Source organism: Nannospalax galili, unplaced genomic scaffold, assembly GCF_000622305.1.
Source record: "Nannospalax galili isolate Female #2095 unplaced genomic scaffold, S.galili_v1.0 scaffold346, whole genome shotgun sequence".
Classification (NCBI taxonomy): domain Eukaryota; kingdom Metazoa; phylum Chordata; class Mammalia; order Rodentia; family Spalacidae; genus Nannospalax; species Nannospalax galili.
This window is the reverse complement of record NW_008357637.1, coordinates 4,073,694-4,098,348: the sequence shown is the minus strand read 5'-3', so window position 1 is coordinate 4,098,348 and position 24,655 is coordinate 4,073,694. Positions and strand designations below refer to the sequence as shown.

The window sequence follows — 24,655 nt, the reverse complement described above, 5'->3', positions numbered from 1 at the left end:
TCACAATTCTGTTGAAGATCTGGTCCATGACAATATCTTGGGATTCTTCTCCTTCCTGTATGCCTATGATTTGTAAGTTTGGTCTTTTCATGGTGTCACACAATTGCTGCATATTCCATTCTTTTGATTTCTTAAATTTTTCATAATCTTTGCTTGAGTGGTCTATTTCGTCCACTTTATCTTCCAGTCTTGATACTGTTTTCCATTTTGTTCATCCTATTGGTGAGGGTTTCTCCTGTCGTTTCTAATTGGCTTACTGTTTCCCTTCCTTCTTCACTTCAGCCTGAGTATTCTTCAATATTTCTAACTCTTTTCTGAATTCATTCAAAAGTTTATCCCTATCTTCCTTCAGTTCTTTCATTTCTTTTTGTGTGTGTGTGTGTGTTCTTTAAATTCACTGAATTCTTTTATCATGTTTATAATTGTTCTTTTGAGTTCCATGTCCTGCATTATCTCTAGGAGGTTCTCATTGTACTCCTCTAGAGGACTATTGGTATTTGGTGGGGATATGTTATTTTGGTTTTTCAAGTTGTTATTTTTTCTCTCTGATTTTGACATGTGAATTTCTTTTGTAGTTCCTGATTCTTCTGTGAGACTCAGGCCTTCAAGTTTAGGAACTTCTTTTTATGAACTTTATGTGTCTTTGTGGTTTACTTTTTGAGCATGAAAAGCTGGTTCGTCTAAGCTTCAGGTTCTCTCTTTTGATTTTATATTGGAGTGGGTGGATTGCTTTTGTTGTCAGGAGTTCCCACAGAGGCCCAGTTCAGGTGAGGGTCAGATTTTTTCAGGCTTTCTCCTAAAGTCTGGATCCGTCCAGGAATGATTTTGGCCTCAGGAATTTGGGAGTTGGACTGGCCTGGGAGCTGGGCCCTGGAAAGATGCTGGTCTAGGGCAGCTGGTAGCCGTGCTCCCCAGAGATGCAAAGGCAGATGGGGCGGAAAGAGGCCCCAAGAACTCCCAGGGACTGCTATGAGGAGCTGGGTTGGTCTGGATGTAAAGGGTCAGGAAGAGGAAAGGTAAGCACCTGTGTCCCAGAAAGTGGCTGGTGGGTGGTGCATGCCCAGGGTGAAGCGGAGGTGAGGGTGGGGCCAGGCCCAGAAGCAGTGCTCCTGGGGCCCAGAGAAGGCACTATGTTGGTCTGGATAGAAAGGATCAGGAAGCAGTATTGGTTCCCCAGGTGTCTGGGGCCCCAAGACAAGGAATGGGGCAGGGCCCAGGTTCGGAGGCGAGCAAGGCTGCGGAGTTGGGAGGGTGAATGAGAGTGGGGGAGTTAAGGCTTGGAGGGCGCAATGGACTTACCCTGGACAGAGGCCTGTGGTAGGAGAGAGGCCTGTGGCAGTTCCTGCAGGCCCATGGAAACAGAGCTAGGTCTAACATTCATTTTTAAAGTCACGAATGGACCAAAACTCTGAGAACCGCTTTGTTCCTGCAGATGTCTCACCCAACTGTTCTCAAGCCAGGCTTCATCCATACTTTTATTGAAGTGGCCTTTCCAGCATCAATTTGGGAAGTAGAAGCTAGTATCCACCCTTATTTTATCAGACAATCTTGCCCTTTGATTCCTTGGTCTAAAATATCTCAAACCCATAATATCGAGGAGACTTCTCAATTAGTCTCACTCCTTTTTGAGAATACTCTGCTTTGGGCACTTTGATTTATTAAACAAGCACAGCCAAAGTCATTCACTTGGGTGGAGGGCAAAGTGAGGTTCTGATGGATTAAGGTCATATGCCCAGTTCACAAGAGCACAGGGCTCAGTGAGTTTGTTTATATTACAAATAGGAGCTTTTTGGTACAAGGTTATTTAAAGTGATTAGTTCAGATTCTGTCCATATTGTAAAGGTCATTCCTATATGTTGACATTTTCTGTAACTATAATACAGTGATCAAAATCAGGAAATAAATATTGATTTACCTCATTCTACTTATACTACTTAAAGGTAATATTTTATTTGTTTGTGTTTTGAACACTATAATGCAGTGATCAAAATCAGGAAATAAATATTGATTTACTTCACTCTAGTTATATAACTTAAATATTTTATTTGTTTTTTGAGACCAGCTCCCTGTAGCTCCAGCTAGCCTGAAACTCAGTATGTAGACCAGGCTGGCCTCTGTCTCAGAGAGATCCACCTGCCTCTGCTTCCCAAGTGCTGGGATTAAAGGCATGTACCACCACGGCTGGTTTAAATGTTAACGTTTTTTGTAACTATGATGTAATGATCAGATTCAGGAAATAAACATTGATTTATTTCAGTTGTTCTACCGATGTTCTTTTATAGTTCAGTATCCAATCCAGAATATATACTGCATTTAATTGTTTTGCCTTCTTAGTTTCCCTTTTTCTGTTCTTGAGACTTTTGAAGAGTATTGACCAGCTTTAGTGTAGTTCAGCTACTGGTTTGTCTGATGCTTCCTCATGATTAAATTCAAGTTAATCTATTGTTTGAGTACAGAAGTGTCAGGATTAAGTTTTAATTTATTTTAGAAGCATTGATACTGATTTGTCTCATTTAGTGTACTTCTTTACTGAAAGGGTGATGGGGATTGAACCCAGGAAAGCATTCTACTAACTGAGCTAAAGTATCCCTAGCCTAAGGGTGACTTTTATTAATAAGCATAATTACATTTCTCATTTCTTATACTTTTGCTCATTAATTTTGGCATATATTGATGATTCTTATCTGAAACCATTACTATTGTGGTGTTTACCAAATGTTGATTTTTTTTTAAATGAGAAAGAAAACCCAAATGTTAGTTTTAAAATTTCCATTAAAATTTTAGCAAGTCCTGACCAACACATTTTATGTGTGTGTGTGTGTGTGTGTGTGTGTGTGTGTGTGTGTGCCACATGAGTGCAAGTGCCTGAAGAGGCTGGAAGAGGTGTTGGATCTCCTGGAGCTAGAGTAACATGCCATTATGAGCTATCTTTAACAGGTCCTGGGATCTGAACTCAGATCCTCTAGAAGAGCAGCAAGCTCTCTTAATCTCTTTTGTATGGATTTTATTGTGAAGAAGAGTTCTCACATTCATGTATTTGATTATAATTTATATCAGTATAGATTCTTATTGTGTTAATTATAGTCTGTTACTATTGTTATTTATTTGTTCAGATTGCTCACATTTGACCTTTTGGAGCCTTCATGTTTGTTCATATTCTCAATGAAATGAGAATATATTTTATATTTTGCCTATTTTCAGTACCTTGGGTTTCTGATGTACTTGTGCTTTCCTTTAAAGTCTCAGCCTTAAAACACACAAAATTTTGTATAGACAAATGTTTTTATTTCTCTTAGGTATGATATTTCTAAGTCCTTTGATGGCTTTATGTTTAACTATTTGAAGAACTGTCAAATTGTTCTCCAAATTGACTACTCCATTTTATCTTTCTACCAGCAGTGTATTTGGGTTCCAATTTACTTACTTACTAGTATTTGTTATTTTTTTAAATTTATTTATTTTTGAGACAGGGTCTTAACTGTGTAGCCCTGATTGGCCTGAAACTCCAATGTAGACCAAGCTGGCCTTGATCTTGTAAAAGAGCTATCCACCTGCCTTTGTTTTCCAGAGTACTGGGATTAAAGGGGCACCCCACCAAGCCCAGCATTGCTATCTTTATTATAAGCAGTGTATGAGTGATATTTCATTGTGGTTTTAATTTGTACTTCCTTGATGACTAAGTATAATGAGTATTTTATTACATATTTATTATCCTCCTTTTTGAAAGGTATTTTCACTGGGTGAAATTCTAGGTTGACAGTTTTTCTGCTAGCACTTTGAAGGTATTTTCATTTTCTTCTAGATTTTTATTGAGAGCTCTGGTTCTGATCAACAGTCAGTTATATGGTGGCTCTTTTCGCATGTGCTCTCCTTTAAAATTTTTACTTGACAGTATCGACTTTTCAACAGTTGATTTTCATATGATTTTCCTTCTGCTGTTTTTCTTGGAGTCTGTTGAGATTTTAGGTTTGTGAATTCATGTTTTTTAATTAAAACCAATTTGTAAAATAACAATACCAGAATAAAAACAAAGTCTTATGAACTCATCATAAGAAACCATACTAGAAAACCTCAAAACCATCAAAATTATACACAGATAACTAAATGCCAGTCCAGAGTTCAATTCTTTAAAGGAATAAAATGAAATTCAGCATAAAACATACATAATCTAGAATCAAATAAAAATTATAAAGCATCCTAAAAAATAGGAAAATAGCTACCGAACAGTATACAAGTCAGCAAATACAGAAAACCTGGTAATGGATAAAAATCAATACAAATATTATTATAAATCTTATAATAATAAGTACTATGAATGTTTCCTAAAGTTTTTAAAGGATATAAAAAGAAATAGTAAGATAATGAAAAAAGAACATGAAAAATAGGTAGAGATTTATTGTGTGAAAAATACGTCTGAAATAAAATTAAATTGAAATAAAAAATGCACTGGGTATGATTAACAGCAGATTGGCTACCACATAGTAAAAGATCTTGAAGACAGAACAATAGAAATTATCCAGATGAAGTATAAAGAGAGAAAATAATTAGAGAAGGAAATCAGAACTGCAATGGGATACTATCTAGGGAACAAACATGCATGTAACAAGTGAGGAAAGAGGGAAAGATAAGAAAAGTATCTGAAGAAATACTACCTCAATATTTTACAAGTTTAGTGAAAACCATAACCTCACAAATCTCTAAAATCTGTCTTTTCCAGATAGAAAAACATACTGCATTTAGTCCATGTATCTCTTAAGTTTCCACTCTTTGAAACTTCTTTTTTTTTTCCTTCTCTTTATTTCCCTCCTTTTCCCTCTTCCCACTTCCATTCCTCTGCTCCTCCCCTACCTTCTGAGTGCTACAATTGCAGGCCCATGCTGTCGTGCCTGCAAGTTTCTCAGTGCTTATTTTTGAAGAGTATTGGTCAGATACATTTTTTTAAAAGTTATTTTTAGCCGGGCATGGTGGCGCACACCTTTAATCCCAGCACTTGGGAGGCCGAGGCAGGCGGATCTTTGAGTTTGAGACCAGTCTGGTCTATGTAGCGAGTTCCAGGCCAGCTGGGGCTACAGGGAGACCCTGTCTCAAAAAGACCAAAAAAAAAAAAGTTATTTTTAGTATATGTATGAGTGTTTGCCTGCATGTATGTAAGTGCACCAGTGTCCTGCACCTGTGGAGGCATTACATTACACATGTAATGCCTGTGGGGGCCAGAAGAGGGCATTGGATCTCTTGGAACTGGAGTCGTATATGGTGGGCTAACCATGTGGGCTAACTTGTATCTTCTGCAAGAGCAGCCAGTGCTCTTAACTACTGAGCTATCTTTTAGAGCCCTAGGTCAGATATTTGACCATGTTTGTCTTATGTTTTCTCATGCTGTGGATTTTAAAAAATTGTGATAGGATGGGGGCTTGAGAGATGGCTCAGTGGTTAAGAATGTTGACTGTTCTTGCAGAAGACCTGGGTTCGAATCCCAGCACCCACATGCAGCTAACAACTGTCCGTAACTCCAGTTCCAGGGGATCTGACAGCCTTTTCTGTCCTCCGTGGGCATTGCATGACAGGGGTGCACTTATCTACATGCAGACAATACACGCATACACATAAAATAAAAATAATAAAATATTCAAAAAAATTTTAAAAATTATGGTAGGAAATATAGGATATAAAATTTACCTTAAATTATTCTTTTGTTTTGTTTTGGTTTGGGGGTTTTTGTTTGTTTTGTTTTATTTTTGAGAGATCCGCCTGCCTCTTCCTCCAAGTGCTTGGGTTAAAGGTATGTGCCATCATGCCTGGCACCCTAAATTAGTTTTAAGGGTACAGTTTAGTACTGCTAATTGTATTGACAATGTACAGATCTCTAAAAGTTTTATTTTTATACTTTTAAAAATTTTATTTTTTTTTTATTTTATTTATATGCATGTATTGCCTGCATGTAGGTAAATGCACCCAGGTTGTGCAGTGCCCGTGGAGGTCATAAGAGGCTGTCGGATCCTCTGGGACTGGAGTTATGGATAGTTGTTAGCTGCCATGTGGATGCTGGGATTCGAACTTGAGTCTTCTGCAAGAACAGTCAGTGTTCTTAACTGCTGAGCCATCTCTTCAGCCACTATTTTTATACTTCTAAAGCTATATACTCACCATAGAACTCTCCATTCCTGTTTTCTTTCTGGCCCTCGATACCACTGTTCCGCTTTTTCCATAATCTTGACCACTCTAAATGTCTCATGTAAGTAGAATCACACAGTACTTGTCCTCTTTTGACTGACTTATTTCACTTAGCTTAGTGTTCTGAGTTCATCCATGTTGTAGCATGTGACAAGATGTCCTTTTTAAGGGACAGATAATACTCTATTGAATGTATATAACATGTTCTTTATTGATTCTTTTTTTTACTATTGTGCTTGTGTGTGATGTGTGCATGGGTGAGCTGCGCCATGGCACACCTGTGGAGGTTAGAGGACACTATGTGGGTACTGGGGATCAAACTCAGGTCCTCAGACTTGAGTGTCATGTGCCTTTACCTGCTGAGCCATCTGTTGGCCTCTAATTGTGGTTTTGACTTGCATTTCTGTAATGATTATTAGTGTTGTACATCTCTTCTTACGCTTTTTGGTCATTTTTGTATCTTTGAACAAATATCTACTTGACATTTTTGGCCAGTTTTTGGGTTACTGTTTTTTTTTGTTTTGTTTTGTTTTTTAAGTTGAGTTTTTTTTTTTAAGATTTATTTATTTGTTTTTATTTTATGTGTATGAGTGACCATGTGCATGTATGTGCACCATGTATGTGCCTGGTGTCTGGGCTAGAAGAGAGCATTAGATTCCCTGAACAGGAGTTACAGAGGGTATGTAGGTCCTAGGAATCAAACCTAGATTCTCTGCAAGAGCAGCAAGTGATCTTAACTGCTGAGCCAATTCTTCAGTTCTGTAGTTCTTTCTGTGTTCTAGATATTATTAACCGTTATTTGCTTGGAATCTGTGAGTTGTCTTTGTTGTTTCTTTGGTGTGTATAAGTTTTTAAGTTTGATATAATCTTCATTTCTCTGTTTTTGGTGGTGTTATCTGTGCTTTTGGAGTCATGTCTAGATTGTTGCCAAATTCAACATCAGGAGGCTTTTCCCTTATATTTTCTTCTTGGAGTTGTGTGTTCTTGAGGCAACCTAAAAGGACAGAGATAATTATGGGGCCATGAGAAGTAAAGGGGCTCCTCATCCTGGAGTTTGGTTGAAGCCTCTTGCAAACTGAGAAGCAAGGATTCTAGAATGGTAAACAGCATTTGTTCTGAAAATTGCAACATAGCGATAATAGTTCCTTCTGTATATAAGTATTTTATGTGAAAATAATAATGAGCTAGGCTTAAGGCCTGAATGTTAATGACTTTGGGTAGGGCTTCATTCCTTTTCTGGACATTTCCTGGGACTCTCAAGACTATGTACTTTGCTTACAGTGATCCCCTGCTATCTAGAGTTCCACCTTATCAACTGTAATCCTGTCAGGTCTCCCCTCACCCCCCAATCACCCTGTAATTTGTTTAGGTTCCTTAACAACTCTTTGAAAATAAATGCTTCAAAACCCACCCAAATTCTATATATGTCCATTGAAAAGACAGTGAAGTGCATCGTTCTCTTAGAGAAGCCCATACCCAGGCTCTTGGATGTGTCTTAACTTCTTCCTGAACACCTTTCTCTTAACTCTTCTCTTTTTCTTAATTCCTGTGCTTAAAATCTATATAAAAATGTCTTTTGGGGGCTGGAGAGATGGTTAAGAACACTGACTGCTCTTGCAGAGGACTCGGGTCCGATTCCCAGCACCCACATGGCGGCTACGAACTGTCCTTAACTCCAGTTCCAGGGTAATGTGAAGCCCTGTTCTGACCTCCATGGCATTGCACGACATGGGTGCACTCACACACATGCAGGCTATACATTCATACACATAAAATAAAAATAATAAATAAAATATTTTTTTAAATCTCTATAAAAATGTCTTTTAATAAACCCCAACTCTGCTCCATACTGGCTTGCCTTGAAATTCTTTTCTGTATGGAAGTCAAGGATCAAGTTTTACCTAAATTGAGGTTCCCAAAATGTATGTCTCTATTTCTCTGATGCCACTGACACCCTCAGATTTTTTTAAAGTTGATGTCTTTAATTTTTGTGTTTGGTATAAAGTAAGGGTCCAACTTCATTTTGTTTCATATAGATATGTAATTTTCCCCACACTGTTTGCTTAGACTATCGTTTGCATGTTTTGTGGTCTTGGCACCCTTATTAGGAATCATTTAACCATGTGTAAAAGGTCTGTTGAGTTTCTCTGGCTTGTGTGTATCTTTATGATGCCAGTTCCATACTGTTTTGATCAGTATAGCTTTTTAAAAATAGCTTGAAATCAGGAGTTGTGCTATGAACTTTTAGATGGAGTACCATGGAGGTGAAGTACCCTTCTCATTGCAAGGTCAAGGAGTGCATGATATCTACGTGACTCATTAATTAATATTAACCTTGATCACTGGTTTAAAGTGATTTCTGCCAGATTCTGTTACTATAAAGATATATATCTTTTTTTTTTTTTTCAATTTCTGTACTCTATTAAAAACAAGTCACTAAGTCTAGCCTCCACTCAAGGGGAGGGGAATTAAGCTCTATTTTCTGGAGAAAAGAATATCAAAAGAATTTGATACATTTGCTAAACCACCACAATAATTAATGACTATTAGTAGGAGAATTTTTTAGATGTGCCATTTTATTTTATTATTTTTAATAACTTTTTAATTGAATTTTTGTGGATTTCATACAGTACATCATAATCATATTTAGACCCCACCTTTGCTATTTATCCCCCTCCCCAATAGCCCACCCACATGACTTCATGCATTTTGTCATAGATGTTAAGGCCTATCGAGTCAAGTTTGTGTATACAGATGTCCCTTCTGTTCAGCCTGTCTAGCCTTACTCCCTTAAAGAATATCAACTCTCCCTCACTTAGCTGTGGCCTCTTGCACATTTCCCTAGTTATATGCTGTTTTTTTTTTTTTTTGTCCGATCAGGTTTGCATGGGTCTTGTGCATGCTGTCACTATTGCTGTAAATTCATATAAGCAAAATCCCAGGAACCTGTAAGACTCTTGTTTCCTTGTGGTTATGTACCTTCCTCCCCTGGCTCTTACAGTCTCCACCCTTTTATGCAATGGTCCTTGAGCGCTGAGTGGGTGAAATTTAATACAGGAGTTCTGTCCAGGGACTCACACTCTGCAGTTTCTTTTTCTCTACTCTGACCAGTTGTGACCTTTTGTGTTCATTGCTCTCTGTTGCATGAGGACGCTTCACTGATGAGAGTTAGGAGATGCATTCGTATTTTCTCTATCCCTTGTTGTACTATGTTCTATGAGCCTTAGGTGTAGAGGTTTCATTGTAGATGTGTCACTTAGGGTTGGGCATTTCATAGACACTTACTCTCTGTGTGTGACCAGTTGTGGAACTCTGTAATAGTCTCCATCTGTTGCAAAATAAGCCTCTTTGATGAATGGTGACTTAGCATACTTGTCTGTAAATATAAGGATCCATATTTAGCATGTAGTAAGAAATTGTTTGTCTAGGGACATGACAGACTTGGGGTTGTCTATAAGATCTCTGAGCTCTTTGCCTATGTGTATTTGGCTATGTTTTCAGTACCACACATGAGTTCCCTCTCATTGAGCGGGTTTTAAGTCTGATTAGGTAGCTAGCTATTGATTATCCTCAAGGTAAAAGTGCAACTACTGCACCAGTGTTTGCTGTGCTGGTCGTTGTGGTTATTAGGTCATAAAACTGGGATTGGACTATCAATTGATGTTCTCCCTTAGCAGCCTGCATAGTGCTCTCCAGAACTATGAGAGCTAGCCTTTAGGGAAGATAGCTTCCAGGTAAGTTCCAACTCCATTGCTTCAAATCCTATGTCTGAAATATGTCCTGTCTTTAGCAATAGGGTCTTATCTTCAAGTTTTGGGAGGTAATCAAGGGCTGTGGCAATAGCTTGTGTAATTTGGGGAGTCTCTTGGACTACCCTGACCAGCAACTTGAAGGGAGGTTTCTCTTGTCTGGCACAGTGTTTCTTGTTCTATAGCCTTAAGCTATACATATGCACTCATGCACAGATTTTAGATGTGTATTTTTCAGTAGGTTTTTGAACTAATATATTTCCTTCTGGTTTTTCATACCATCCAAGTATTATTTATCACTTCTTTCTCTTTTCCTTTCTACCTCCCCCCTTCCCAGTTAAAGTATCCCCATTTTCCCTATTTGGAGACAGTTCATATATCCTGTTTCTCTTTGAACATTCCATTGATTAATTTTCTGGTCTTACTGGATTTTGCCTGCAGAATCATTAGTATGCCATTCTTTTTTTTTTGTCTTTTTGAGACAGGGTCTCCCTGTAGCCCCAGCTGGCCTGGAACTCACTATGTAGACCAGGCTGGCCTTGAACTCACAGAGGTCCACCAGCCTTTGCCTCCCAAGTGCTGGGACTAAAGGCGTGCGCCACCACGCCAGGCTTAGAATGCTATTCTTTTTTTTAAAAGAAAAAAAAATATTTGGCCAGGTGTGGCCATAAAAAATCTTTTTTTTTTTTAAAGAGCTTTAAGTTGTCACTGAAGTCTATAATCCTTAGATGCTTTCTATTTCCTTCTTAATTTCATTTTACTTTATTATAGTTAGAAAGCTATTGGAAGATATGGATTCTTTGTGGCTTTTCTAGTGTAGTGATAATTCTTAGACGTGTTTTTATTTCCTTCTTCCCCATTTCAGTTTGCATTTTACATCCTACAGAATTATTGGGGCTTTCTGAAATTTGAAGCCTATCTAAAATGAGACAACCTATGAAAATGGAGAATTGTTTTCCAACTTTAGTTTGAATGTATGTAAGTTTTTTTTTTCTGCCTAGGAACTTATGGAACTTTCTTTTGCTGTATTTTTCCATGTTTGACTTAAGGGATAAACCTTCAATTTTTTGTGTGTGTGTAATGCTGAGGATTGAACTCTGGGTTTTGTCATGATAAGCAGGTTCTGCCATGGAGCCATATTCCAGCCACACTTAGCATTCATGTGGACATGACTTAAATGTAGACAGTAAGAATTAAAAAAAAAAATTTTAAGTTTGTTTACAACTGATGAATATTAAAATTATGTTTTTTGTTATAATATGCTGTATCCATTTTTATTGGTCCTCTGATTGATGGTCCTTTGGCCAGTAGGTGTATTCACATTGACTCCAGAGTGTTTTTTTTTCTCCCCTTTCTCTTTTTGTTTTTAGCCTTGGTCATGTTATATTACCAAGAATGGTTTATGAGTCCTGAGAATAAGCTATCCTCCTGCCTCAGCCTCTTGAAGTATCTGGGACACAGTTCATTTGGTAGAACTCTGTGAGCTTTAATAGTTTCCTTGTGTTCTGTGGGAAAAGTTGAGAATCAAAGTTTTTCCTTTTTTGTTTGATTTAGGGTCTTGCTGTATAGCCCTGACTGACCTCAAATTCAAGATCTTCCTGCTTCAGGCTTGAAAGTTCTGGGATTACAGGCATGTACTGCCATACCCAGCTGATCTTATATATGTTTTTTTGTTCCAAATCTAAAGCCTGTCATTTCTTCAAGAAATCTTGACCATTTTTAATGGGCATGACATTTAAGGATTATAGCCTAAATGTAATTCTCTTTAAAATTATCCATTCTATGTGTTACTGTTTTAAATTATATTAAGCCTTATAGTCTTAAAATTTTTTTAAATTATTTATTGTCATTGTACATGTGTGGGCATGTGTGTGAGGGGTTGCATATGCCCTGGTGTGTTTGTTGAGGTCAGAAGTCAACTTTATGGATCAGTTTTCTTCTTTTATCTTTACACTGGGTTCTGGAAATCAAACTCAGGTTACCAGGTTTGTGTGGCAAGTACCTTTATCTGATGAACCATCTCATGGGCCTAGGATTTACAGTCTTTTTGGAAAGTAAATGGATTATACCTTGATGAGTATATATACTATTTTAAATTAAGTAGTAAGACATCTATCTTTACAGGTTTGAAATTAAAACACATAGAAATTAAACACTATAGAAGTCAGTGATTTCCTCTCATTTATTCCTAGAGTTTTGACGTTGTTTCTAAGTTGTTATGGATTACCACTATAACTACAACAGTCAACACTGGTCTGTAAGTTGTTGGCTGAGCATGAATCTAACCCTCTGTCTCTAAAATGTGACTTGATAGCTGTATACCTGAATATATTTTATATTATTTATTTATTTTTTGGTCTTTTTGAGACAGGGTCTCCCTGTAGCCCCAGCTGTCCTGGAACTCACTATGTAGACCAGGCTGGCTTTGAACTCATAGAGATCCGCCAGCCTTTGCCTCCCAAGTGCTGGGACTAAAGGCGTGCACCACCACACCCAGCTCTGAATACATTTTAAACGTGGGGATTTATCTGTAGACTTGGAGAGAAGCCCGATAATGCCCGCCTTTACCCTTTCTGTTCAGTATATGCAGGCATTTGAAAGCTGCTGATTTGACTAGTGTTGTTCTAACCAGCAGTGATTTATGTGTCTATTTTAGCAAACATTTCTACTTGACTCTGAATCTTTAGTCTGAATGTGATGTAAGAGCAGTATTTAAAGACTTGCAGGTGGGCATAGTTCAGTGTCTTATTGTTAAAACATACTTCTCACTAGTAGCACTGAGATAGCCTTGATTGTTAATCTTTTGTTCATTTTTTATAAGACTCTCAGAATTAAATAATAAAAAAGTGTGATTCTTTTGGTTTAAAAGTTCATTCAGATGAGCTAACCGTGGATAAGCACGGTATTGTCTTTCGCCCACCTCTTGCAGACCCCCCCCCCCCCCCCCCGCCCAATGAATATAAGCTGATTAGATCTCATCTGAAGAGACAGTTTTACCTTAAAATTTTTTTTGGGAAAGAGAAAAATAATCTTGATTTCTGCCATGTTAACACAATAATTATACTTTTTGAGTATTCTTTGTTATCAAATTTAGTCCATATACAAACATTTTTACATGATTGCATTTAGCTAGAGTTTTTAAATACTAGCCTCATAATTACCAATTAATCCTTAGCCATTTCCTCAATTTTTGCAGTTAAAACTCAAAAACAAAGTAATTCGTACTACTTTGCATTCCTTGTACATCCTACATCTGGAGCTAGGAAAAGTCACTACAAGTGAATTCTCTACTGTTTCTCTTGTTAATAGAATTGGAAAATAGTCCAAAACAAATCAGCAAGCCCTACCCCCTTTTTTCAAAAAGGATTTATTATTTTAAAAATTTATGTGTATGTGTATGTTTTGTGAATGCAGGCACTTGGTGGGTACCCGTGGAGACCAGAAGAGCTAGAGTTACACGTGGTTGTGAGCCACAGATGTGGATGCTGAGAACTGAACTCCAGTCCTTTGTAAGAGCAGGAAGTGCTCTTAACTGGTGAACTATCTCTCCAGTCCCATCAAATCAGCAAGCCTTTAAACTCTCACTTTTGGGGTTGGAGACATGGCTCAGTGGTTAAGAGTACTAACCACTCTTGCAGAGGACCCAGGTTCTATTCCCAGCACCCACATAGTGGCTAACAACCATCTGTAACTTAGGTTACAGGGGATCTGACTCCCTCTTCTGACCTCCGTGGGCATTACACATCACTGATACACTTAAGAACATGCTGGCAATATACTCGTATACATACAATAAAACAAACCCTCACTTTGTTTTGGATTTTACTCTGATTTTTGGCACTTAAGAAAATGTGACTGGCGTTATGGGTTGGCATAATCCTCTGAGAACATATCACGTAATACAAATCGGATAATTGGAAAATTAGTGACCAGTTTATTCCATGTTAATGGACTTTTATCTTGATTTAAATCAATATGTCATGTTAGAGAAGGTTATGTTGGATATAGGTGAAATTATACTGACATTACCAGGTACAATGAAACGAATATATTTTTCATATGACATGAAATTCCAGTTATCTTTTAAAAAAAGATTTATTTTTATTTTGTGAGTCTCTGTGTGTGCCTGAATGTATTGTATGTGGACCACATGCTTGGTGCATACGGAGGCCAGAAGAAGGTAGTTAGAACTAGAGTTACAGGCGGTTGTGTGCTACCATGTGTGTCCTCAGAACAGAACTCTGCTGCTCTACAAGAGCAGCAGGTATTAACCACTGAGTCTGCTCTCTGCATACTCCCCCAAACCCCAGCTATCTTTTATAACAAAGATTCTTTGGAAACATTCAAGTTCCAAATAGACTGAAATTGAGAACATAACATGATTATAACATTATAAATTATAAGTTACATTTGGTATTTTGTCTTAGTAAAACCATTTTCTTCCTAGATTGGTCTTTTATAAGATCTTATTTGAACAGCAAATCTAGAATCAGATACATTTTTCTTTGCAATTTAAGAATTGTTGAAATTGCTTTCTTTTATTCTAGGAAGTCTACCTTCTTCAATGTGTTAACCAATAGTCAGGCTTCAGCAGAGAACTTCCCGTTCTGTACAATTGACCCTAATGAGAGCAGAGTACCTGTACCAGATGAAAGGTTTGACTTCCTTTGCCAGTATCACAAACCAGCAAGGTAAGAAATACTTTATGTCATTATTTATTTTTTTATAATTGAGTAAATGTGCATATTTGATATGTTCAGAATCACTAGCTTTTCTTTTAAAATTAATGTAGCATTACTTTGGTTAATTATAAAAGTAACATAGACTAGAGAAAGGAGGAAGGAAGGATTCTACCTGTTAATATTGCAGTTATTATTTTTTTCTGGGGATTGTGAAGTAGAGGCAGTAAGTAAGCCTGTATTATACAATCTTATTAGTGTATTATTATATAAATTTATATTATTCATGGGAAAAGGTAAGCAATGAAGATCACAAATTAATTGATGATTATTTCTGGGTAGTTGAATTTGTAGGTAATCTTTTTGTTTTTGTTTATTGACACAAGGTTTTACTATGTAGCCCAAGCTGGCCTTGAACATACAGTCTTCTTGCCTCACTTTAGGATTACAATGCTGAGATTATAGGCATACATCACTACGCCTGGCTAAGGTAAATTTTTACTGTACAGTTGTCCCTTGGTAGACAGGTATGGGGGATTGGTTCTAAGACCCTGCAGATGCCACAAGTTGTTCACTTTAAATGGTATAATAATTTTATGCATGTAATCTTTGTGTCTCCTCCTGTATACTTAAAATCATCTCTAGTTTACTTAGAATACAATTAATGCATTTGTTTATTTTTTAAATTATTTTTATTTTATGTATATGAGTGTATTACCTACATGTGTATAAGTGCACCCATGTTATGCAATGCCCGAGGAGGTCAGGAGAAGGCATTAGATTCCCCCAGAACTGGAGTTACAGATAGTTGTTAGCTACCATGTGGATGCTGGGAGTCGAACCCTGGTGGTCTGCCAGAGCAGTCAGTGCTCTTAACTGCTTAGCCATCTCTCCAGCCTCAGAATACAATTTATGTAAATCTTCTGTAAATAGTTGTTCTATGTTGTCTAGAGAATAATGACAAGTAAAAAACATCTACATGCTGACCAGGCGTGGTAGTGCACACCTTTAATCCCAGCACTCAGAAGGCAGAGTCAGGCAGATTTGCTGTGAGATGGAAGTCATCCTGGGATGGTGTACACAGGAAGTTCCAGGTCAACTTGGGCTACCTAGTGAGACCTTGTCTCAAAAAACAAAACAACCCCAAAGTCTGCATCCTCAATACAAGTGGTTTCTTTTTCATGAATTTTTGATTTTTTCTTTTCTTTTTCCTTTTCTTTTCTTTTCTTTTCTTTTTTTTCTTTGGTTTCTTGAGACAGGGTCTCCCTGTATCCACTTGTTGTATCAAATAGGCAGGGCTTGATTGCACAAATAACTGCCTGCCTCTGCCTTCTGAATACTTGGATTAAAGAAAGGCACGTGCCACAATGAAGCGGGTGGCTTCATGAGTATTTTTGACCTGTAATTGGTTGAATCTGAACTTGCAGAGCCTGTGATACATATGATCAACTGTATTCTTAATTCTGCTGTAGTGTACTGATTTAAATAATAATTTCAACCTTGTAAACTCAAGACTAAAATGATCTACAAAATCCTTCTCATCCCTGTGTCGAAATAAGCACAGAATGCCTAACATTTCTGATTTTCTTTGGTAGAAACAGATGGAATGATACTTCTAGGTAGAATTTTTCCTTTATTAAAAAAAGAAAAGCCCAAACCAAAACAAGGACCTACGAAGACCTGTAGTTCTAGAACAAAGAAGTCTGAGGCAGCAAGAAATACTGTGAATAATTGTCAGTTCTCCTTCCCTACTTGCTGAAACACAAAAGGCCAAAACCAAGTTATGGAAAAAAATGTAGATAATTCCCATTCAGTTTCTTTATTACTGTAAGAACATTTAGTCATTGTTTTTTCAGTAGAGGAAAATTTTGAGGAATTCTTACCCTCATTGCCTAAAATTTCAGCAAATTTGAAATTCAAAAGATTTATTGTTGTGTTTTCATACCTTTGAGAATTTTCAGCAATGTCACATGACCACAGTTTTGCAGTGACAAGGGTCCATACAAGGAAGGAATCCAGTGGGAAGACAAGCAGCATGGGGGCAGGTGGGGCCTGTATAAGGACCGTTGTTGGCAGGAGAGCAACCTCAGAGTAGCCAGGGCTCAAAGCAGAAGGACCTCCAAGTTAGGCAGCAATGACGTGGGAGAAGAGAGTGATTATAAAAAGGGAATGAGCAAAGGTGCAGCTATATTGAGGATAACAAAAGCTAGGCTTCTCAGTGCTGGAGAAGAGAGGAGCAGATATGGATAAGGAGAAACCCAGAATGAACCCTGCAGTGTTGGGTAGGATTAGAGATGAGCTGATAGTCTGTAATACCAATTCATAAATAAATACAAAAAGTTATTAATGCTCTAGAGAAAGCAATCCTAAGCTTGCATGAACACACTCAGTATAAAGTATTAAAGGATGTACCTTTCAATGTTTATGTACCTGTGATATCAAGGAACAGGGAGTAGAGGTGATTTTTATTCTTTTTACTATATTGTTCCACTGTCTCAACTTCTTACAATTATCTTTCTAAAAAATGTTTTAAAATATATTTATTTTTTGTGTATGTCTGAGTATATATATATGCGCAGCACATGCATGCAGGTGATTGTGAGTCACCATGCAGGTGCTGGGAACTGAACCCGCTTCCTCTGGAAGAGTAGCAAGTGGTTTTAATGTCTGAGCCATCTTTCCAGCTACCCCATCCCCCAATTATCTTACTGCATTATCTTATTTTCTCTTTAATAAAATTTTATCTAATTAAAGATAGAATACATGCTTATAGTAAAAATAACTTTCTAGATTAACAGTACAGATTGAAACAATCATTTCTGATACCTATTTTTAGTACTATACAAACATGCAGTGTTTTTACCTTTTCTCTATTGAGAATTTGTTTTTAATTTTCACTTTTTTTCTTCAATATTTTGAAGTACTGATAAATTTCAGGTTTGTCTCTACCCTTGGATTCTGCTGAATCTGAGAAATTTCTAACTGCCTACTTGATCTTGGTACTTGGATATGTGCATGTGTCATGAGCACTTTTGGCAATATTATTGATAGGAGTTTTAATTTCAGCTATAGAATACATCTATTTGGCTATAATTTTTTCCCTTGTTTTCCTAAGTAGGGAAGTCATGATATGGACTGTGGATTTAGCTTAGTTGGTAAAACTTTTGCTGTGGAAGCATGAAGAACCAAGTTCAAACTCCAGAACCCACATTAAAAATAAAAAACCTAGGCCTGATGAGGGGTGTGCTTATAATCTCAGCACTGGGGAAGTGGAGACAAATCGATTCCTAGGGCCTGCTGGCTGCCAACCTAGCCTAATTGGCGAGTTCCGGGCCAAGTGAGAAGCCATGTCTCAAAATACATGGTGGATGGCACCTGAGGAATAGTACTTGAGGTTGACCTCTGGTCTCCATAGGATATGCACACGTGTAAACACACAAACACACATACATACACACAAAAGAAGCTGGGGGGGAGGTGGCTTAGTGGATAAAGTGCTTGCCATGTAAATATGAGGACTGGTGTTTGGATCCCCAGCACTCATGTAAATGCCAGGTGAATGTGGCAGCCTGCTTGGAATTCCAGTGCTCTGAAAGCAGAGATAGGTGATCCCTGGAGCAGGCTGGTTGTCTAAATTAACCATATCAGTGAGCTATGGGCTCAGCTGAGAGACCCTGTCTCAGTGAGTAAGGTGGAGAGTGAGTGAGGAAGACCACCACATGCCTGCCCACACAGACGCCTGCACACATCTCTTGCACACCACACAAAAATAAAAAAAAGAGAGCCAGGATGGTGGTTCAGCCAGTAAAGTAGGCTGATGACCTGGATTTAACCCTTGGGACCCACATGGTGGAAGGAGAGAACTGACTCGAAATTTGTCATCTGATTTCCACAAGCATGCTATGGCATGCGCATTTATACACACAAAATAAATTTTAAAAATGTAATTAAAATTTTTTTAAAAAGAAGTAAAAAATGAGTTTATTTCTCATTTTTCTCATTTATTTTGGGGAGGTATTTTTGGTTGATAAACAGGTTCTTTAGTTGATAATAAACTCATCTTTTGTATTTCAGCAAAATTCCTGCTTTCTTAAATGTAGTGGATATTGCTGGACTTGTGAAAGGAGCTCACAATGGGCAGGGCCTGGGGAATGCCTTTCTATCTCATATTAGTGCCTGTGATGGAATTTTTCATCTGACACGTAAGTGCAATTATTTATTGATTTTATTAAGTCCAGTGTTTTATTTCCCATACTGCTTAAACAAAATTAGAAATGAATAGTTGATAGAGATAACTTTGCTTTGTAAGATGAATTATGAGTTTATTGATTTCTCATCTTAATGTTACTGTCATCACCACATGGAAAGATTATTCCATAGCAAGTTTATGCCATACTGATACTATAATCTAATTGAATTTTATCCCCTTTTCAGGATTAAAGACAGAAACTAACTTTGTTGATTATAAAAGCATTTTGAAATTTTATTTATTTGTTTGTTTATTTATTTGTTTATTATTTATTTGTGTTGGGGAGACCCCAGGACCTGTGCATGCTTGGTAAGAGCTCTATCACTACCCTTAAATTTTTTTTATGTTGTATAACTTTTCTGCACTTGTGCTTTTCCACGTATTGAAAAGGAAGAATTGACAAAGAATTGACTATTTCAGAGGAATGAAAGGCATTCAGGTTATCTGTTAAGAGATGACAAGATTAAGAAGAAAATATAGATCAGCTCAGCTAGTCCTTATGGAGAGAAGGCTAAAATGAAAAGGGAGATAGGAGCCATGAGTTGACATAGACTCTTTTGACTATAAGAACAGTGACTGGGCTGGGGAGATGGTTTAGCCTTACAAGCAGGAAGAATAGAATTTGGATTTCCAGAACCCATGTAAATGTCTGGTAGGTATAGCCCATTTGTAATTCCAGCCTGGGAAAGTGGGGATAGGATCCCCAGAGAGCAAGCTGGCTAGGGAAATTAGCCATATCAGTGAACTTTGGGTTTGATAAGAGAGGCCACCTTAAAGGATAAGGTAGAGGAGTAATTCAGGAAGATTCCCTGCATCAACCTTGGGCCTCCACATGCACTTGGACACATATGTGGTCCCCCCACATGAACATATACACATATATACCACACACACATGTGAAAAATAAAAGAACAGTATCTGACAAAATAGAAGGATTTAGGATAAAGATTGTTTAAGTCTGCACTTTATTGTAATAGTATTATAATGACCAAATTAGTACTGACAAAGGAAACACAAAGTAGATGTGGGACAACTTTGGCTGGGTCAGTGCTTTTGTTACTGGTCCTTTATTAGATAACTATAACAGTTGAGAATGAACTTTTGCAAAGTTTTATAGCTTTTTGACCAATTTTTTTTTTTTTTTGGTCATTTGAAGCAAGCAACAAAAAACTTTGCTACTATCTTTTCTGTGTCTTTAAAGTTTTTTATTTGCCAAATGATTCATGTTCATTACAAAAACTCACAGCGAATGATTTTGGAAGCATTAATTTAGGTTTCCATACCTTGAATTAAAGTACAGAGAGACCTTCTGGGAGAGTTTGTGATATAGGCAAAGAATGAGATGGAGATGGTGATAAGGTATTCTGTTATGTAGAGATGCAAACATAGCGCCTGTGCATAGAAAGAAACCCTGTGTTTTTCTGCTTGTTCTGATGACTAATGTGAGGGCTTCAGAGACAGAAAAAAGGTAGAGTCAGTGGATGAAGCAGCAGCATATCTTCAGAGATGTCAAGTATAGAAAGCAGCAAATATTGAGATGATGAGCTCTGTGTTGAATATTGTTTTGAATATTTGTACCTGAGACATCTGGATATATGTCTGTCTAGAAGCAGGATTGATAGATAATGATGGGAGAATGGTGACCAGAGAATTGAAGATTTGAGTATGGGAGGGAATGGATTGACAAGTGCAACAGTGCTTAAAATAGAATGGGAATGAAAGTAGAAGACTGAAAAACAAAAGGTTCATGGACCGCATTTCCCTGTGTGACTTCAGAACAAGTATGTTGGATGTTAGGGAGTTAGAGCAGTTTAGGATGACAGTAAGGTCCTTATGATAGGCTGAAACCTTTAGTAAGTGTTAGTAGTAAAATGCCTTTGGTTTTGTTGTTTCTCACATAATTATCTGTTAGTTTTTCTAATCCTTAATGAAAAAATAAGTTTGGTTAGTAACATGCATATCTTAAATTTATTTAGACTAAAGATACCATCATTAAGAAACAGGGAAATTTATTTAATTAGATATAATGCTTTCTTACAGTGATTGATTTTAGAGATCTTAAGTGTGAATATATACATCATATAATTGATGAAATATGCTACACATTATTATCTAGTGTATAGAACACAGGATGATACATTTGTAACTAGAATTTTAAGAAGGCTCAAAGAGTTAGAGAAAAAATTGGTAGAGATTAGAAAGATAAGTGGTTGCTTTCTAGCTGTGAAAATTGATAATTCCAAGTGATATATTTTAATTTTTAACAATTAGATTATTAAATCTAAAAAACCCAGCATTCAACATTCAGATTCTTCTTTGATTATTTTCTTAAAATAGCTTAAGGTCATCAGAAATGTAATTAACTTATTTTTCATTAAATAGAAAATGTTCTCTGTTTTGGTATTGGAGATATATTATCACAGTCTGATATATTCTCTTTTATGGAGCTCCTAGTCTAGTAGTAGAAGTAGACGTTGAATAATTCTAATAATAGATATGTAATTACATTGTTGGATTGCTGCTTTCCTCCTTTATTTTAAATGTACATATTTATCAATTACTATGTACTGCCACTTTTGTTCTTAATTTTGTCATTTCCTATTTTTATTTTTATGTTTTGGTCTTTGTTGAGACAGGTTCTCCCTGTAGCCCCAGCTGGCCTGGATCTCACTATGTAAACCAGGCTGGCCTCAAACTCTCAGAAATCCACCTGCCTCTGCCTCCCGAGTGCTGGAATTAAAGGTGTGCGCCACCACACCTGGCTTAACTTTGTCATTCCCTTTTTAAAAAATTTATTTTATTTATTTATTTAATAGCCACATGATTAGAAGAAGCATTTCATTACACCTTTAACATAGTCAATAACAATTTCCAGAGCAAGGATACATCTCTTTCTTTTTTTTTTTTTGTTTTTTTTTTTTTGGGAAAGGGGCTCCCTGTAGCCCCCGCTGTCCTGGAACCCACTATTTAGACCCGGCTGGCCTTGAACTCACAGAGATCCCCCTGCCTCTGCCTCCCAAGTGCTGGGACCACAGGCGTGTGCCACCACGCCTGACTGTTTCCTACATTTTTAATGCTACTAATGCTTAGATGTTTGTATGCATGTGTCTTTAATCTCTATGTATCTGATGATTACTAGTCACAATTGGTTACACTCGGATCCTTAGTACCTGAGTATGGATATAAAGTCATTATGTGTATGAGTGTATTGCCTACATGTAGGTAAGTGCACCCGTGTCGTGCCCGTGAGGATAGAAGAGGTTGTTGGATCCCCTGGAACTGGAGTTATGGACAGTTAGCTGCCATGTGGGTGCTGGGATTTGAACCTGGGTCTTCTGCAAGAACAACCAGTATTCTTAACCGCTGAGCCATCTCTCCAGCCCCATCAGGTAGATTTCAATTTATCACCTCTACTAATTAACACGAAGTAAATTTTTATGCTTCCTTCTCAAATATAGGTCTTTTCTTTAAAATTTGTTGATTTTTTTTGTGTGTATATCATACAGAACAATCTTATTCATCTGTATACCCATTTTCCAAATGGCACCCACCCATAGCCTCCCCCCACCACTGGAGCCCATATACTCTCTCATCGCTGTTACTGTCCACTGTGTTGTCGGCGCCCCTAGCCATTCCCCAGTGTGTGTCCATCTGCTGAATCTAGTCAGCCTATCTAGAGATCCTTGTTTTAGGAAGATCAGCTGTTCCTCATCTAGCAGCAATCAGTTGTCAATATTTAGATAAGATTGGCGTCTGCTGTTCATTTTCCCAATTTTATGCTGGGTTACTGTCTGGGAGTCTTTTGGGGCACCCTGGCCAATACCTCAAAAGAAGGTATCTCCTGTCTGGCATTGTTTCTTGTTATGTAGCCTTCAGCTATATATATGGACTCTTAAAGAATTATTTTGACCTCATTAATCTTTGGTTATACTTTCCTTTTGGGTGTTTAAGATCCTACAATTGGCCCAGATAAACCAATTTATTTTTACTCTTAAGGTCATTTGAGGATCTGTTCCTCAGGGGTCACATGGGCTTGGGAAGAGCACCTGGCTCCATTCTTTTACCAGTTCTGTCTTTGTGAAGATAAGTCAAAGGTCCTGTTTGACCATGGCTGGCTTTGCTTGGAAGCATGAAGGAAATGATTCCTCTGTGTTGACCGTCCTCTTTTAGACTGGACACTGGTTCAAGTCCATCTGGTGGGATCTCCACGGCCTCCTTGATCAAGAGGACAGGTGACTCACCACAATTACAGGACATTTTGAGAGATGCTCATAGTCCCCTGGAACTTGGTCAACCTAGGAGGGAAAGGAGCAAAAACTGTCTTTAATATCCCTCTCTCCAAATTAGTATGGGCCTCATAGTATGGCTGTTAAACATCCAAGAAGGTTAATTCCACCAGTCTGGTACTTTTAATTACCATGTGCTATATAGATAAAGCTTGGGCAAAATCAAACGCTCTCAGATAAACCTGGCCTAGACATATATTCCTTTATCTAGTTGTATGTAGAATTTGTCAGTAGGTTGTTGGACTAATATGGTTCCCTCTGATTTTTTAAAAATAGCTAGGCATTATTTATCTCTCACATTGAGAAGCTGGGTATAGTGGCTCATGCCTCAAATCCCAGCACTGGGGAGGTTGAGGCAGGAGGATCAAGAGCTCAAGGCCGTGAACTACATGATGTACTTTCTCAAACGAAAATAAAATTAAAGATTTATTTATTTATTTATTTATTATTTTTTGGTCTTTTTTGAGACAGGGTCTCACTGTAGTCCCAGCTGTCCTGGAACTCTTCTGTGTAGACCAGGCTGGCCTTGAACTCACAGAGCTCCGCCTGCCTCTGCCTTCTGAGTGCAGGAACTAAAGGCATGCGCCACCATGCCCGGCTCATTTGTAGTTTTTTAAGAGTTCTTCACACTGCTTTCCATAGGGGTTGAACAAGTTTGCAGTCCCACCAGCAGTGGATGAGTGTTCCCCTTTCCCCACATCCTCTCCAACATTTGGTATCATTTGTTCTCTTGATCTTAGCTGGTCTGACTGGGGTAAGATGAAATCTTAAAGTGGTTTTAATTTGTGTTTCCCTAATTACTATTGATGTTGAATGCCTTTTAAGATGCTTCTTAACCATCTTTATTTCTTCTTTTGAGTACTCTCTGTTCAGCTCCTTAGCCCATTTTTAATTGGGTTTCTTCCTTCCTTAATTCTTTGTTTTTTGAGTTCGTTATATACTCAGGATATTTCTCTGTTTTTTGAGTTCATTATATATTCTGGTTATTGAACCTCTGTTGGATGTGTCACTGGTGAAGATTTTCCTCCATTCTGTGCATTTTGTTTGCTTCCTTGTTTGCCTCTTTTGACGTACAGAAGCTTTTTAGTTTAATGAGGTCCCATTTGTTAATTCTTAACCTTGTTTCCTGGACAGTTGATGTCCAGTTTAGAAAATCCTTTCCTACACCTGTATCTTGTAGGTTATTGCCAATCTTTTCGTCTTTAAAGATTTGAAATTTTCATTGTAGAGGTCTTTAATGTCTTTTGTCAGGTTTATTCCGAGATATTTTATTTTTTTGCAGCTATCGTGAAGGGGAGTGTTTCCATGTAACCTGCCACTTTACTGAACTTGTTTATAATTTCTAGGAGTTTTCTGGTGGAATTTTTGGCATCTCTTAGATATAATATATCATCTGCAAAAAAGGGATAATTTAATCTTTTCCAATTGTTAACTCCTTTAATTTCCTTCTCTTGTCTTATTGCTCTTGCAAGAGTTTCAAGCACTATGTTAAAGAGAAGTGGAGATAGTGGAAAGCCTTGT

At 37.5% G+C, this 24,655-nt stretch overlaps 1 protein-coding gene across 1 annotated transcript in view; it reads left to right on the top strand.

The window, feature by feature from the left end:
- The window catches only part of Ola1 (Obg like ATPase 1), a 186,445-nt gene that overhangs the window by 20,329 nt on the left and 141,461 nt on the right, over positions 1–24,655 (top strand). Inside the window, exons 3-4 of the mRNA XM_008855282.3 lie at positions 14,468–14,611; positions 18,674–18,801. Of these exons, the coding sequence (XP_008853504.1) occupies positions 14,468–14,611; positions 18,674–18,801 (272 nt within the window). The remainder of the gene's footprint in view (positions 1–14,467; positions 14,612–18,673; positions 18,802–24,655) is intronic.